Source organism: Cucurbita maxima, unplaced genomic scaffold, assembly GCF_002738345.1.
Source record: "Cucurbita maxima cultivar Rimu unplaced genomic scaffold, Cmax_1.0 Cma_Scf00041, whole genome shotgun sequence".
Lineage (NCBI taxonomy): Eukaryota > Viridiplantae > Streptophyta > Magnoliopsida > Cucurbitales > Cucurbitaceae > Cucurbita > Cucurbita maxima.
Genome location: NW_019272057.1, coordinates 343434 through 360882, shown reverse-complemented (window position 1 = coordinate 360882; position 17449 = coordinate 343434). Strand labels below are relative to the sequence as shown.

General features: G+C 37.1%; 2 protein-coding genes across 2 annotated transcripts; one reads left to right on the top strand and one right to left on the bottom strand.

The window, feature by feature from the left end:
• Positions 1-778: 778 nt before the first annotated feature.
• On the top strand, positions 779-13531 carry LOC111469753 (transportin-1-like). The gene is made up of 29 exons (XM_023115167.1): positions 779-1260; positions 1794-2081; positions 2498-2587; positions 2774-2851; positions 2952-3032; positions 3308-3358; positions 3563-3648; positions 5409-5475; positions 5572-5628; positions 5722-5751; positions 5906-5965; positions 6100-6213; positions 6664-6777; positions 6989-7087; positions 7352-7477; positions 7557-7631; positions 7784-7855; positions 7995-8105; positions 8688-8771; positions 9618-9725; positions 9996-10097; positions 10457-10519; positions 10593-10667; positions 11193-11264; positions 11889-12013; positions 12195-12246; positions 12320-12388; positions 12482-12541; positions 12868-13531. Exons 1-29 carry the CDS (start codon positions 1078-1080, stop codon positions 12952-12954), a joined length of 2679 nt encoding a protein of 892 aa, XP_022970935.1. The 5' UTR covers positions 779-1077; the 3' UTR covers positions 12955-13531.
• Positions 13486-16166, bottom strand: LOC111469910 (serine/threonine protein phosphatase 2A 57 kDa regulatory subunit B' beta isoform-like). Its single transcript, XM_023115385.1, has 2 exons — positions 15032-16166; positions 13486-13908 (listed from the first exon to the last, which is right to left on the bottom strand). The coding sequence occupies exons 1-2, from the start codon at positions 16145-16147 to the stop codon at positions 13654-13656; spliced, it is 1371 nt and encodes a 456-aa protein (XP_022971153.1). The 5' UTR covers positions 16148-16166; the 3' UTR covers positions 13486-13653.
• Positions 16167-17449: the final 1283 nt, after the last annotated feature.

Genomic DNA, 17449 nt, shown 5'->3' with positions numbered 1-17449 from the left:
CCGTTAATAACAATGTCAAAATTGCACCGACCATGTCAAAATTTCTATTCATTGTTAAGTAACACTCATTGTAAATAATATCTCCTTCAATAATAACCGGAACGACTACATCTCTTACCAAGAAAAGTGTTGCTACCTCAAACAAAATTTGGCTTTAAAAGAGAATAAATAAATAAGATTGTAAAATAACACAGGGGATCCCATAAATACACGCACATTTATTACAAATTGAATAGAAGTTTACAAAGGGTATGATTGGAAAATGCGTGTACAGGATTCTAAATGTTACTTTAAGATATTAATTATTTATCGTCTTTTAATACTCAACTCTTTTTCAAGTAGTGGGTTCTGAATTTTGGACTCAACCGACTTAAGTACAAAAATAATTTTGTTGGTTTGACACGTGTGTATGTCGGATAACTAAAGTTTAAACACTTTTGATCACTTGGTCGACGATACATGTTTTAACTAATTGAATTAAGCTCGAGCCGAACAAATACAAGAACGTATTTGACATAAATCACGACGTTTTAACTCTTTTTATCTTTTTAGGTAATCCAGTGTCACGTTCTATTCCTTGTTATTTAATATCATCGTATCAGTTTCAACTAAACCATCGCCACATAATTTATAAAATTACTCGACACCTTGAACATTTAGTTGTTCGAGAGAGAATTTAAAAAGAGATCAAACCAAATTTGGAGCAAAACATTGGAAGAAGAATACAAAAGTGTTCTTCAATTTACCAAAGAAAACGTTAAAAGGTCCAATGTGTTAAAGTTAAAAGACAGCGGAATCGTCCAATTCTCGTCGTCTCCAATCATTTTGACGACACTGGCACTCGCGCCTGATATCGAAACCCGACCCACCTATATAGCTCGCTTGCTTTCTTCCCTCATCGGCCGCTTCCCAAAACCCTTTCATCATTCCTCTTGATTTTTCAATTCAAGCAAGCTTCGGCGCCTCTCCGCCTACGCCACGTTAAACCCTTTTGATTTATTAATCTTTATACGTCTCATTGATTTCCAGCTTTGGTTCTCTATTGGGTTTGTTTTATTTTTGTTCTAATCGATTGATATGGCGGCGAGTGTGTCATGGCAAGCTCAGGAAAATGGGTTCAACGAGATCTGCGGCTTGCTCGAGCAGCAGATTTCCCCTTCATCGAATGCTGATAAGTCCCAGATTTGGCAGCAACTTCAGCAATACTCGCAGTTTCCTGACTTCAATAATTACCTCGTTTTTATTCTTGCACGCGCCGAGGTTCTTCTTGTTCTATCTTCTTTTGCGCTTTTGTTTATATGTTTTTGCAATTCGCTTAACAATTGTTGATGGGGTTGACTGGATTGGACCACTGGCTTCTCGAGACTTCTGGGTTTGTGATTGTAGAGTTGGGATTAAAATTGGTTGATTAGTTTTTGAGTTGTACTCTTGATGCGTCCGGAATGCTTGTTTGCTCCTCAACGTGTGCCCTTCACGGATAATTGTCATATTTGTTCTGTGGAAGCTTGATTCGCGAGGACGAAGGGTTTTTTTTGGTGGACTATTATCTTAATTTGTTGCAACCGATCTGCTGAACTTTGCTTTTGACTTCAGTTCATTGCCAATAGCCTTCTTAACTAGTGTGCCTTCTGCTCTCTGCTATACATGTAGCCACACGCAATAAAATTGAAAAAAGTTTTGAAGCTCTGTGTTGGTTTTAGAATATCATTGCTGCTTGTAGATTTAGCCTGTGATTTATAAAATTCTTGTTTTGGAGTTCAGAAATTGAGTTGATAGATTGGAACTTTCTGCAGGGTAAATCAGTCGAGGTTCGACAAGCGGCAGGCTTGTTTCTGAAAAACAACCTTAGAAATGCATACAAGTCGATGTCTCCTGTCTTTCAGCAGTATATTAAATCTGAATTGTTGCCGTGTATGGGAGCTGCAGACAGACATATCAGGTCTACGGTTGGGACCATCATCAGTGTTGTTGTTCAACTAGGGGGAATATTGGGGTGGCCTGAGTTGTTGCAAGCACTTGTAAAATGCTTAGACAGTACAGACCAGAATCACATGGAAGGTGCTATGGATGCTTTGTCCAAGGTTTATTCTTTATCCTAAAATCTTACCTTGTCTATTTTTTAGAGGTATAAATGCAATGACTAAAATTTTGTCACATGATTGTTCGTTCTTTACCCTATACGAGTATGGTGAAGTTCAATGTTTAGATAAGACTGTTCCTTGTGGAAGGTTGGTTTTGTTTGTAAATTGAATAATTTAGTTTAGGCAAAGTTAAAATTTTCAGAGTACACTTCGATCTTTTGGTTCATACTAAAATCAGGTATACTAGGACAGTTCAATGAGTTCAATTGGCATTCAAATTTCTTATCTTTTATGTAACCTCTTTTAATGATGATCAGCAACATAGCCTTATATTGAATTTATGTTGCAGCAATTTGATAAGGTGAGTGTTGTCAAGGTTTGACAATTATATTTATTTTTCATAATTTCTGGCTTAGATTTGTGAAGATATACCTCAAGTGCTTGATTTAGATGTACCTGGTTTGTCTGAACGCCCAATCAACATATTTCTTCCTAGATTATTTCAGGTATGGTCATCTTGTACCCTCTCGTGTATCGCTATTTTTCTATTCATAGTTTCCTTACCATTGATTCAATTGGCATTGAAGCATTGTCTATCCGTAGCTGTTAGATCCTTTCAGTTTATTTTTCCTTTTTTTTTACCAGTTAAAACTCTGTTTCCTGATTCTTGTGCTTGGATATTCTTTGAACAGTTCTTTCAGTCTCCGCATGCTACGTTGAGAAAGCTTTCATTGAGTTCTGTGAATCAATACATCATGCTGATGCCCACTGTAAGTAATAATTATGAGAGATATTTTGTTATTTTACTTTTTTTGGACCTTGTTCCGATCCTTATGTTGACACTGGTTGTTACAATATATATGATTGTAGGCTCTATATGTATCCATGGATCAGTATCTTCAAGGTTTATTTGTTCTTGCTAATGACCCTACGTCAGAAGTGCGAAAGCTGGTTAGTGCTTTATTCTGTGTGTCTGGAGTATATTTTATTATAGCTGCTTCCTGCTTAATCACGGCGTTTTGTCTGATCTGTTTTGTTTGTAAATTAAATCCTTTGGTTTCTTATAGAAGAAAGTCAATGCAGCCCTAGGATGCTGCAATAAATTATCTGTTTGACATCTATTACTGTGGGCTTTAGAGTTGTTTTCAGATAATGAAGTATGTTGTAGCAGTAATAATATTGTTAGGTTTACATCCTTCTCCTTTCTTTGTGTCTATGTCGAGCAGGTTTGTCAAGCATTTGTACAACTAATTGAAGTACGCCCAACTTTCTTGGAGGTTGGTTCCGCCTTGTTCCTTGTTTGAATTATATGCCATATTTTAATTACTTCCTGCCTTTTGTTCCTTGGACTGAAAATATGAGCTGGATTCTGTCTAATTCCTCCTTTTTTAGACAACTATTTTTTCCGTTCTTTAAACTACGTTGATGTCTTTTATTGCTGCGTTTTTTATGAAAACACTGTTTATCATGTGACTCTGCAGCCACACCTGCGGAATGTAATCGAATACATGTTGCAAGTCAATAAAGATGCTGATGAGGAGGTTTCACTTGAAGCATGTGAATTTTGGTAATTGTCACTTTGTTAACTATGCAACTCTGTGTCTTGCCGGGTATAGTTTAATACCTGTTCATACAGCTTTAATTTTGTGTATGAGGTTGCTTCTTATTTTGATCATGTTTCTTTTCTTTCTTCGTCGTCTTCTTTCTTTTTTTTTTGAGATCTAGTCTTAATATCCTTGAATAACAAGAAAATTTTGGCTTAGAGTTTATATGAAACTGATTCTCAAGCTACTTGCACATTTCCTACATTATTAACCCAGATACAAAATTTTGGTTTTTAAGATATTACCATGCTCAAAAAGCATTCATATCCACGGTATGCCTTGCATGGTTTTGATTAGACCGTTTGATACTCGAAATTTCAGTACATTGTTTGGTGGTTTTGCTTAAGATATGAAACACATTCAAAGTTGTTACTTTTCATTTTTTCTTAATCCTCATAATATGTTTTGTGTGGAAAGATGGAAAAGAGTTGGATTCTCTTTACATTTAGTCCATTTTTGCTGAAGATCTCCGGGGATTTCGTTGAAATACTTAAACTCACATTGTTCCCCCTTTTAGTGAGTGGCCCTTGTTTTTAAGGGAAATTGTTATCCAAGGATACAATATTATCTATTTTATAGGAAACATGTAGCAAAATACAAACAATTTATAGGATAAAAAGGAAGATGTGTGCGTGTGTTGGATTAAGGGGAAATTTGGTTGTTAGATTGTTACAATGGGCATGAAAAAGGGTGGAACCTTCAGTTTAGGAGGCTGCACTTAGATTAAGGATGTGGAGGGGACACGACCTGGTGGTCCTTGGGGGTAATTCCACACGTCCATGAGGTTTCAGGATGGTAGAAACTGGATGTGTGGTTCTACAGAGCCAAACTAGAGTCCCACAAGCAAATGGGTCTTGAAATCCCAAAGTTTCAAGGGAGATACCCCAATGTGTCATACTTTTCCTGTAGTTTTTGGTTGAAGTTGTTAAGCAGCTAGTCCATGAAAAGGTTTATTCCTTAGTTTTTGAAGATTAAGAAGATGAATCTTTTTGGCGTCTCTTTGGATGTCCACTACCCAAGAGCTTTGTACTTTGCCTATTCTTTTGATTATGGATGATTGTAGCAATAGCCTTTTATTCTTCTCTCCCATCTTTAAAACCTTTTTTTGTTTCTAAATATAATTGTCTCTTATCTATGCAAATATTTCTTTTCTCACATTTCATTTTCTTTTAGAAGACCATTGTAATATTAATTAATATCTTTTATCAATGTAACACTTCAATTTGTGAATTGGATCTAAATATTACTTAATTTATCTTGTTAGTAAATATAACCTGTGTAAAATAATTTAAACTGCAGAACAATGTGGTTTAACTATTTGTTAAAGTTTCAATTTGTGAATGTCTATGGCTTCTTCTTATTTTTTTAAAGTCCTACGGCTTTCTATGAATGATGTGCTTCAATTTCAAACGTATTTTTTTATTTCAAAATATTACTTCATTATTTTTGTACTAGAATTCCTCCTCATTGCAATGTTTTTGGCTGGAATCTTTCCCTTTTTTGTAATTTTATATCATTAGAGGGTTGCTACTTCGTTTTTTCTTCTCCCTATTGTTAATTCATGGTAAATCATGAACCTGATGAATACTCATGTTTCTTCCATCCTTGGCCTTTGAGACTTCTGTTGGATGATGACTCCTTTTTAAAGCCGCCCCCGTCTATTCTCATTTGTGTTGGTTATTTTCTTTGTTAGATCTGTTTCATTTTAAGTTATGCTTGGCAGGTCTGCATATTGTGATGCCCAATTACCTCCCGAGAACTTAAGAGAGTTCTTGCCACGTTTAATTCCAGTATGGCACATGCTCAGAAAAATATTTTCTTCCTTTCAATACCTTGCTGTTGAGATGTTTGTAATACTTTTTACGTGCATGTTTCAACTTCTGTAGGCACTATTGTCAAATATGGTTTATGCTGATGACGATGAATCACTTCTTGAGGCTGAGGTGAATTGTCATACTTAAATTTGTTTATTTGTGTATGTATGATTGCCAATTTTAATGGTTCATGATGTGTCTTCCATCTACTCGCTTTTGCAGGAAGAAGGATCTCTTCCAGACCGGGAGCAGGTACGGTTTCTCTCATTCATTGTTAATTTTGGAGGTCTTAACTGGAAAATTCCAGTGTTTCATTACCTTGATGGCCTTTTTGATGAATTCCCGTGCTATCTACAATTACTGGTGCCATCTTCGTTATTATTTTGCCTGAATTTATGCACTGCAGGATCTAAAACCCCGGTTCCATTCGTCAAGGTTACATGGATCAGATAATGCAGAAGATGATGTACGTTGTTTTACTATTTTTCTTATTTTTTGCTTATGGGTTCCAGTCAACAGATAATGTCTTCTTGTATGTCTTACTTTCTTCTGTTGGGTTAAGTTTTCCCCCTCTAATATCAACTTCTTTGCATAATTTAGGATGATGACATTGTAAATATTTGGAACTTGCGCAAATGCAGCGCTGCAGCTCTTGATATTCTCTCGAATGTGTTTGGGGATGAAATTCTTCCTATATTGATGCCTATTGTTGAGGTAGGCAAATAATCAGGCAAAGAAAGCAGAACCTCTGGTGTGGAATATTTCCTTTTCACTATTTTTGTTTATATTTTCTTTCGATCCATCAGTCGGTCAGGCTATCCATTGTGAACCTTATCTTCTATTTCCCCTCTCTCAATTATGTGTCCTTTTGTTTATTTCTTTCCTCTCGTATTGTTTCGTTCTGTGGTTTGCTTGTCCCAAACTGCTTTTGCTTGGCAGTTTAATCACTGAAATGAGTTTTAGGCTTTTGCTTATTTTCCGAAGCTATGGTTTGATGTGTATACTCATTAAATGACATTTATCATTAATACTTGGTCTAAGGGAGTTGTAAGTGCTATAGACTTATTGGGTTTGATATATTGTTCCCATGAATTCTTCAGTCTCAATTTCTTTCTTGTTAGATATTTCATGCAGACTTATGAACTTTTCTGAGATTCCTATTAGGTCAATTTATCCGCAAAAGGTGATGAAGCCTGGAAAGAAAGGGAAGCTGCTGTATTGGCTCTTGGTGCCATAGCTGAAGGTTGCATCAATGGACTTTATCCTCATCTTCCACAGGTGATATATTTTAATCAGCCAATGTTCATGACTTGCAGTTCCCATAATATTCTCATTGAAGGTTTTTAAACGGTTACGCTCATTGTTTTCAATAGTTCCATTTCCTCCTGTAATTGGCAGGTTATGGTTTCTGATAATTTGATGTTGCTCATGTGCTTTCCTTTTGACCTAGGAAGTAGAATATTCAATAATAAGTTGTGTTGTATTGCAGATTGTCACATTTCTTATTCCTCTTTTAGACGACAAATTTCCTCTAATAAGGAGTATTTCTTGTTGGACACTTTCTCGTTTCAGCAAGTTTATCGTGCAGGTATGTGTTTCTGGGTGTTTATTTATTTACTTTTCAATACTTTTTAAATTTTGTAAAAGATACTATACTTATTTTTTTCTAAGTTATTTGGTAATATCAATCCTGTGGTTTGACTACTCCATGCCGAAGATAGAAAACTTGATATTTTTGGGACTGAAATTGAAATATTTAGAGTGCTTTGAGAAAATTTGATAATGTTCTCGTGGTACTTTTACGAAGCAAGATTTTGATGTGTATCATATTTCACTTTTTCTCCCATCTTAGGGCATTGAAAATCAGAAAGGCTACGAACAATTTGATAAAGTTCTCATGGGACTTCTACGAAGATTATTGGACAACAACAAGAGGGTGCAAGAAGCAGCTTGTTCTGCTTTTGCAACGCTGGAGGAGGTTCTTTTATTGAAACTTCATTACACCTGCTAAAGATTATTCTGTATATAGTTCATGACTGGGGTTTAGTAACTTGCAGGAAGCTGCAGAGGAGTTGGCGCCACATTTGGAAAATATATTACAACACTTAGTATGTGCCTTTGGAAAGTACCAGGTAACCTAACTTTCTTCATGCTTTCCTCTTTGAATGATTCGATAGAAAAAGAGACTTGTGCTGCTGACATTCTAAGCCCTATTTCTTTCTGGGTTGGAAACTATCTTCTGTTGAACTTGTATGTATTTGACTTGCTTATATGTGTTAAGCAGAGACGGAATCAACGGATAGTGTATGATGCCATTGGAACCTTAGCAGATGCTGTTGGAGCGGAACTAAACCAGGTAACATATGGTTTCACCCTATCATCTCCTTTTCTTTTGATGAATCTGTATCTCAGAAACTTGTTGCGTGTACAATTATTTTTATATTCTGCATGCAGTACATCAAAGAATGATTTCACTTGATTTGTTGTGTTTGCAGCCTGCTTATCTTGATGTTCTCATGCCACCATTAATTGCCAAATGGCAGCAACTTTCGAACTCGGACAAAGATCTTTTTCCATTGTTGGAGTGCTTCACATCTATTGCACAGGTCTATTTGTGTTTTGGTTTATTGACTCGTTGTTTTTTAATGCTTAATCTCATTTATTAGCATTTTCCATAGAACTCCTTTGGATTGGGCTTCCTACCCCCGCTGTTAAAATTGTTTCTTATTAATAAAATTAGCATTTTGGACTAATGGTCTTTGGCATTAAATGTGAGCTGGGTTATGGATGGTCCCTTTATCATCGATCCTCCCCCCGGACCTCAATGTGATATCCCACATTGGTTGGGGAGGAGAACGAAACACCCTTTATAAAGGGTGTGGAAACCTTCCCCTAGCAGACACGTTTTAAAGCGCCTTGAGGGGAAGCCCGAAAGTGAAAGTCCAAAGAGGACAATATCTGCTAGCGGTGGGCTTGGGGTGTTGCATTCAAATTCTGTGTATTGAAATTCAAGATTATGAATATATATATATATATATATATATATATATATCTTAATTCAATGCGCGAGAAAGCTTCATTTCTTGAAATGTTTGTACTTCATGGATTCAGCCAGAGTTGGATTACTTATCTATTAGTCATCGTAACAATACTTTTGAGAAAATGATTAATTTCTTTCCTTTCTCTAGGCTTTGGGGGCTGGATTTGCCCAATTTGCTCAGCCTGTGTTTCAGAGATGCATAAGCATCATCCAGACCCAACAAATGGCAAAGGTTTTCCTCATCACTGATTTTCAATAAATACGTATTTTACTCTCTTTAATTTATGCTTTAGTTTGCTCTTCTTTTCTTTGTGTTTCTCTATGCTAAAATATAATGGAGCTTTATCTCATATTTGTGCTTAATCTACTAATTGACCATTTTAAAACATAAAAGACATATCTTTTGTAATCCAGTTGCTGTATTTAAGCCATCCAACTGTACCAGTCATGCTGACATTTGAACTTTTCTCCAAATTTTGAAGATAGAAATTGCGTTAACAAACAACAAAATGAGAAATTATTATGTTTTTTCTTCAAAATCGTTTTATCAACTCTAGAGGCAAGAGATATACCTTCCAATAATTTTAGTAGACATTTAAACTCCTCACTTTCTTCTTCCATTAGATTTCTTATTGCCAATTTTTTTCAAGGCCGAGATTTCAAGTCCTAAGCCTCCAAAACAGATAGAGACTTCTGCTAAACCACTGCAAGTAACTTTTGATTAGATTGATAACTTAATGATCGTTTTTTTTTTTGTTCTAGAAACAGATTAGAACCAAATGATAGCAGCCAGATATTTTGTTTCGCTTATATCTGTGCAGAGTGTAGTCTCTTTTCAATTTCGATTTGAAACGACTTGGTATTCAGTATGTTGACTCCTGTGTTTGCATTCCATCTTCGTTGGTTTTTCCCCCTCTCAACCCCACTCTTCTCATTTAACATTATACTAAGTTTGGTTGCTCCTTGATGATATGTGCGATTAAGTTTGAATTAAAGAATTTATCACTGCTGGTTGCAATACTCTGCTTGAATCATTTGATCCATCTTCCTAAGATGTTAACTTGATTTCCTATTGCAGGTTAATCCCGCTTCTGCTGGGGTTCAATACGATAAAGAGTTTATTGTATGCTGTCTTGATCTTCTTTCAGGACTTGCCGAGGGTCTTGGCAGTGGGGTAGAAAGTTTGGTAATTATATTCTAAACAAAGCATTTGCTTCTTCTTCATCTTTTTTTTTTTTTTTTTTTTTTTTTTTTTTTTTTTTTTTTTTTTTTTTTTTTTTTTTTTTTTTTTTGTCAGATGAAGATAAATTTTGTTGGTGCTTATTGTCTGTTTCATTACTATGATATTGTATATTTCTTAGATAAAATGTGAATGCTCTGCCTTCTAATAGTAATTGAATGAACTATGCTAATATATTCTGAACTTCTTTGCATGTGACATTTGAATTTCCATCAGGTTTCTCAAAGCAATCTGAGGGACTTGCTCCTGCAATGTTGCTTGGATGAAGCTTCTGATGTCCGACAGAGTGCCTTTGCATTGCTTGGGGATCTTGGAAGAGTAAGAACTTGGATTGATCTCTTGGATTGTTTTCCCTTTGCTCCTTTAAGTTTAGTAGGTTATTCAAATTTCGAACCTCAACAAACTCCCCACAAATATGTACATCTGTGTGTCAGTACAAGTGTGCGATGTGTGTATTCTCCATTGAAAAGTTGCTCCCATTATACTTATTTGTTTTCAAATGAATGTTCCATTCTTTGCTTACCCTTTGGTGGAGGAGATTGCACAAGAGTTGTTGACTGCTCGGTATGCCATGTCCATTTGCAACCTCATTTGCATGGATGAAGCTTCTGATGCTCGACAGTGTCCCTTGATATTTTTCTATTGTGTTTATGCTTTATTCATATTTTTGTGGTTAGGTATGCCACGTTCATTTGCTACCACGTTTGTCAGAATTTCTTACCGCTGCAGCAAAACAACTGGTAAATAATCTACGATATTATTTGCGTTTATAATTTGAAGTTATTGTACTAGTCTGATACGTTTTCTGCACAGGACACTCCCAAGCTGAAGGAAATTGTTTCTGTGGCTAACAATGCCTGCTGGGCAATTGGAGAATTAGCTATTAAGGTATGTGTAGGTTTTCATACACACACACACACACACACAAAGTACTTTAAGCTTGTATGGGCATGTATCTTCTCACAGGCTTCATATTGTGACTATTTAAGTATATTTTTGGATCATGCCTTAGAAAAAAAGGTAGGAGGATTCTTATTTTATAAGTTCGATGTAATGCATCTGATGGTAAAACATCCTCAACCTGGAAATTCAACACTATCCTTTACTATAATGCTAATAGTACTCGTTAAGGAATTCTTTCAAGCAATAGCTTGAAGAGAAGCCCAAAATTCACCAACTCAAACTGGTTCTTTGATCCTATTTGCTAGTTCTGGTTGCACTACCACAACCCCAAGTGTGTTCTTCTAAATTTCTATGTTTCTGAATTATGATATCATATTATTTTATATTCCTGTATGCTGATTAAGATTAGAAAATCTGGTATTGCGTTGCATGTTCCACGTCAATCTTCTTGTTGGGAAATGGAATTTGTAAGCAACAATTTTACATTAATTGACATTTTTATTGGTTTAGGTACACCAAGAAATTTCTCCAGTCGTTATGACAGTGATTTCAAGCTTGGTCCCAATTCTTCAACATGCACAGGTGATGGTCCCCATAATTTTGTACTAACATGTCTCATTATTTGTGTGTTAATAAACACATACTCTTTAGCTTGGTTAGCGTGTCCGTGTCAGACATTTGGATAGGCTGACACTTGTTAGCACAATAAATATGTGTTAACAAACAAGTATACTAAATAGACATAATAATATAGGACAAACATAATAAATTTTGAGTAAAATACACCATACTCATTTTTTAAAATATGTAAATACATAAACTTATTCATTTGGAATTTTCATGTAGTATAAGCTTAATATATAATTTAAAAAATGTGTATTTTAATAAACGTGTCCTTGCTGTGTCTATGTTCTAATTTTTTACAAAACGTCGAGTCACCGTGTAGATGTCGTATTTGTGTCTCATATCCGTATCATGCTTCTTAGTTTGTTTGTTATGACACTGATGAGCCTTTTGTTCACCAAGAACTTGAAACATATGTGACAAAGGGTAGATTTTTTATATCGTTTCAGTTCAATGAGAGAAAAATTGAGCTGTGTAAAGATTGTCCCTTACATCCTGAGGAGGGATACTGAATGTGTGTGCTCGCACGCATGTATTTAGCATGCTCATTATTATTAAATTTAATATCTTTGAGCTATGCAGGAGCTAAATAAATCTCTGGTAGAAAATAGTGCAATTACACTTGGAAGGATTGCATGGGTTTGTCCGCAGCTAGTGTCACCACATATGGAACATTTCATGCAACCATGGTGCACTGCTTTATCCATGTAAGGTTTTCTCTACTTTATGAATGTTGTGATCAAAGCTTAGACAAAATTGTTAATTTCTGATTGTTTTTGTTTAAATCACAGTTTGTCACTAAGAGAGAGCGAACCGAGTATTTTTTCCTTTTTCTTTTTAATCCATTGTATTTTTGAGCATGGATTGAGGTTTTTATTATACTGGCAGGATACGTGACGATGTAGAAAAAGAGGATGCTTTCCGAGGTCTTTGTGCTCTGGTAAGCCCCTCGAGTTTATAGCGATACTTCATATGTTTCTGATTAATAATTATTATATCTTTGCTACTTTCAGGCTAAATCAAATCCGTCAGGGGCACTAAGTTCACTTGCTTATATGTGCAAAGCCATTGCTAGTTGGCATGTAAGCATGGAGACTTCGTTTATCAATTTTTGATATTACTTGATCTTTGTTATGAGGGACTACGTATTCCTAAACCGAACTTATTTCCCGCAGGAAATAAGGAGTCAAGATCTTCATAATGAAGTGTGCCAGGTTCTGCATGGTTATAAACAGGTCCGTACTTAAGCTACTTCTGACCATTCCCCATCTCCCATTTTAAGGCAAATATTGTTTAAATTGTCGGTACTGAAAGAAAGACCGAACTATGGAATACGTTATAAACTGGTAGATTTCCTTTATCTGATTTAAGAGTTAAGATGGATGGCTATGGATTAGGCTGGCAAAGAGAGTTTTTGGTACGTCCCACTTGTGGCTGGACCATTCTTAGGGGCCCTTTGTTTTCTTTCCTTTGTCTTGATAATTATGTTCCTATAACTTGTAATAGTATAATGATCCTAGTGTACAGTATATTAATGATCATATCAATGTCTATTTGGCAGATGCTGATAAATGGTGGTGGATGGGACCAGTATATTTCTTCTCTAGAACCTTCTGTGAGGGACAAACTATCGAAATATCAAGTATAGGACGACGTTTATCAATTTACTTCAGCAACCATTCTTCTCAAATATATGCTTCAAATTCTGTCTCGAAACCAATGGTCGCTTTGTGCCTTGTCTTGTGTGTCGTAGCTCTTACTAAAATGCCTTATTGGTTGAAGCTTGAAGATAATTGCACATCCTTATACAGGTTGAGACAGCACTTGAAATGAAAGCAGCTGAAGGGGAGCAATCAATGTTGTACAGGGGAGATATGTTGAGATAGTGTGTTGGTGCCCGTATAGTTCCCAATCCTTTCCTTTCATGTGGTCGTTTCGAGTACCTACCCGGATTCATTATATCGATTTTGGGGTGACGGTTTGTCTTATAGAAGTTTATATGGGTAGAGAGTAGAGTCAATCACTTGTCCTTTTTAGTTTATGATTTTGGTTCCATGATTTTTCCATTAATGAAAGAAAAAGGGTTATAGGTTTTCATGAAGGATACAGCTGAGTTATTCTTGTGGCGATTTGGGATTCTTTTTGCTTTCGAAAGCAATAAGGAACTGTCATGTACTTCAGTTTTTTCTAATTTGATCAAACCATATCATGTTTGTACTGAATCATCTTGCCCTCTGCTGCTGAGTGAAGTTTTTGAGAGAGATTCTTGGTGTGAAATGGTAAAAGTGAGTTATTTGATCCATTTTACATGGGAGTTTTTTCTTCCACTTTGTTTTTGGTGCAGCCATTACAGTCTCTGAGCTTGGGTTGCTTGTGTTATTTGAAACCCATTTTGGTGTAGGGTTTTATGGTACAGAAATGGATTCATTTCTTCAAGTAAAGCCTTCACATTGTGAGCCAATTTCTTGACGTTGTCGTTCCAATGGCTATGAACAATCTCTTCCATTCCTTGTATGATTAATGGAAACACTTGTTCCATTGCTGTGGACACCATCTTCACGAATGCTTCGCTATTCCATATGTATAGTGCTCGTTCAGCCACCTGAATGCAAAACAACCCATTGTTGCTTACTGATATTGATAATCAAGGGCTTATGCTATCTTTTGAGTACTTATACAAGTCTATATCACGTTTTGTTCTTACAACTAAAATCTTTTGAATTCGAAATTCATACTACCATTTCTTTATTTGCTATGATCAATCTCCTGCATATGTAAGAGTAGCATTGAAAGTCATCCTGGATATTCTCTGTTGCCCCTCTCCCTAATTCATTAGTGTTTCATCTACGATATTGTCCTTATATGGATATTGGGTTGGTTTCATACTATTTCTTGGAACCAATCCAATGTTCATCCACCTTCAGAATCACCCCACCCCACCCCTCTTTTTAGAGATGGGTACGTTCTTAATTGCGTATTTTTTGGTTGTTCGTATTCTAAAGTGCTGGAATCGATTACTAGCAATATTTAATGTCTTATGGGATAATGTTCATTAGCTACTTGTAGGGTTTTCCCGGCTTCCACGCCTAAATTTGTTATGGATTATAAATGGTATCAGAGCCAGACACCGGGCAATGTGCCACTGAGAACGCTGACCCCTGAAAGGAATTGTGTGTTAGCAAGAACGTTGAGCCTAGAAGAGGGGTAGATTAGGGGGTCCCACATCGATTGGAGAAGGGAGCAAGTGTCAATGAGGACGCTAGGCCTAAAGGGGGATGGACACGAGGTGGTGTGCCAGCAAAGACGTTAGACCCCAAACCGGGGTGGATTAGGGAATCCCACATCAATTGGAGAAAGGAATGAGTGTCAGCAAAAACGTTAGGCCCCGAAGGGGGTGGATTGTGAGATCCCACATCGGTTAGGGAGAAGAATGAAACATCGTTTATAAGAGTGTGAAAATCTCTTCTTAGTAGACGCTTTTTAAAAACTTTGAGTGGAAGCTCGAAAGGGATATCCACTCAAAACATCTTCATTATGGTGTTCCCTCTCCAAGCCTTGCGCAGATTTTTCTTAATAAGGTATATGCTTATGATTGTTTCTCTCTGATTTTATCTGTTTCTTTGGAGTTCATATCTTTTGAAACTCTGTTCATATGAAATCAAAAGTTCAAGAAATATAGTACCTACAAACTCACAATGAGTAGCAGCTAAGGGATTCAACGTTACCTGGGAGTTCAAACTGTTGAAACATTTGTTCATGTGAGAACAAAAGGGCATAGCCAAATCTCTATGTAGTTTAGGGTCCAATTTCTCCACCAAATCCTCCAACTCCTCAATGAGTATTAGCTCCTTCTGGCTATTAGCCAGCGGCCAGTACCTTATGATCCTCCTCACAACCAACCCACCAAGCTCAGGCTCCTTATGCACAAACTGATACACACAGTAAGCCAGCTGCTTGTTGAAACCTTGCATTCCTTTGGCCTTATGCAATGGAATTAGTATCCTTTTCAGAAAAACTTTATGTTCTTCCTTCAAAGGAACTGCAAAACCATTAATTATGCTCCCCCATAGCTCAAGCATCTCTGCAATACCGTTATGCCGCTCCGTCTCGAAAATATAGTCTAAGAACACCGTGCTCATCACCTTGCGCATGAATGATCTGTACATGGTGAATCTGTAATATATTTGGTGATATATGTTCTTCAAATTCTCTCGTTCCCTCGTTTCCTCTGAATCGAAAAGTGATAGAAGACCAAGAAGAAAGCTGTTATGTATATGTTTTTCAAGTGTTTGTGGATCAACGTTGATGAGCAGCCATAACAGCATATCATAAACAATTTCAAGTTGTGGCCATGTCAGAGAAGGAATGGGAATGACCACTTCATCATCGGCTACATTTGAGCTGATTGCAGCCGTGCACGGTGGTGGTAGTGGTCGGAATAGATTAGTCGACACTAAAGTCAGCAGGGACGATAAAACATCGTCGTGCAGTATATGCTTTGAAGTCTTGACAACATAGAAAAGATGAGTGAGCTTGAACCGTTTTAGTTCATGAGAAGCCGATGCAGACTGGCTCGTCGTGGCGGTGCAGAACGAACTTATAGAAAGAATTTCATCTTCGAGATCATTGTTGAAGCTAAAGCTTTTGTTGCTATATGGATCTTGGTCGAAAAGATGTTTTAATGTTGGAAGAGGCTTGTTGCTTTGAGCTCCCATGACTGTTGCTTGTTGTTGTTCTTCAGAGATTGCTGCTTGGAATGTTTCAGTGCTGATGATCTTGTAGCTTCCAAGATTGAACAGACAAGCAATCCGGACATTACTAAATATGACAGCCTCTGTCATCACTGATCCTCTGGGTTGATGCCACGTGTAAGAAGTTGTCCATTGTTGTCCCAAGTGGACATTGGCAACTAGACAAAATTCTTGTTGATCTTATCATTTCTTAGTATGCTTGAAACGATTCCTCAGCTGACTCTGACATTATTTTATTTGCAGGGGACCTTGTCGCTTACATAAACTAAATCCGGCCGACTTTTGAAACAATTTACAGGTGGGAGATGGAGGATAAGGTATGAACATATTGAAACTCAAAGAGGTAAGGAACAAAAGCTTGGATAGTCCAAAATGGTGGTTCAGTGAACTTTCGTATTGAACTTTCGTATTGAATATGTGAGATCCTACGTCGGGTGGAGAGAGGAACAAAGTATTCCTTATAAGGGTATGAAAACCTCTCCCTAGTAGACGCGTTTTAAAATCGTGAGGCTGACGGCGATATGTAACGGGTCAAAGTGGATAATGTCTGTTAGTGATGGACTTATTGTTAGAAATGGTAACAGAGCTAGGCAACGAGCAGTGTGCCAGCGAGGATGCTGGTCCTCAAAGGGGGGTGGATTGTGAGATCCCACATCGAACGAAGGGGTGAACGAAACATTCCTTATAAAGGTGTGGAAACCTCTCCCTAACAGACACGTTTCAAAATCATGAGGCTGGCGGCGAAGCGTAACAGGCCAAAGCGGATAATGTCTGCTAACGGTGGGCTTGGATTGTTAGAAATGGTATCAGAGTTAGGCATTGAGCGGTGTGAGTGCCAGCGAGGAAGCTGGCCCCCAAAGGGGGTGGATTTGAGATCCCACATTGGATGAAGAGGGGAACGAAACATTCCTTGAGTGTGGAAATCTCTCCCTAACAGACACGTTTTAAAATCGTGAGGCTGACTGCGATATATAATGGGTCAAATGGACAATATTTGCTAGCAGTGAGTTTTACTATTATAAATGGTATCAGAGCTAAGCACTAAGCAGTGTGCGAGCGAGAACACTGGTCCTCAAGGGGGGTGGATTGTGAGATTCCAAAGGGCGTGGAAACCTCTTCCTAACAAATATATTTTAAAATCGTGAGACTGACGACGATACGTAATAAGCCAAAACGGACTATATAGGTTGATGGCAGCTAGGAACAAAGGGGAGAGAGAGAGAGTTGTGCAAGCTTTTTGGGAAATATTCTAATAGCATAGGGAACATAGATAACTGATCTTTGGGATTGTCTCTGTAAATCTTGGCTGTCCATTAACCTCAACCATCTTTCTTCTCAGCGTGATGAACACAGCAAAGAGGCTTAAAGCCATAGCCTTAAAGGATGAAAGGG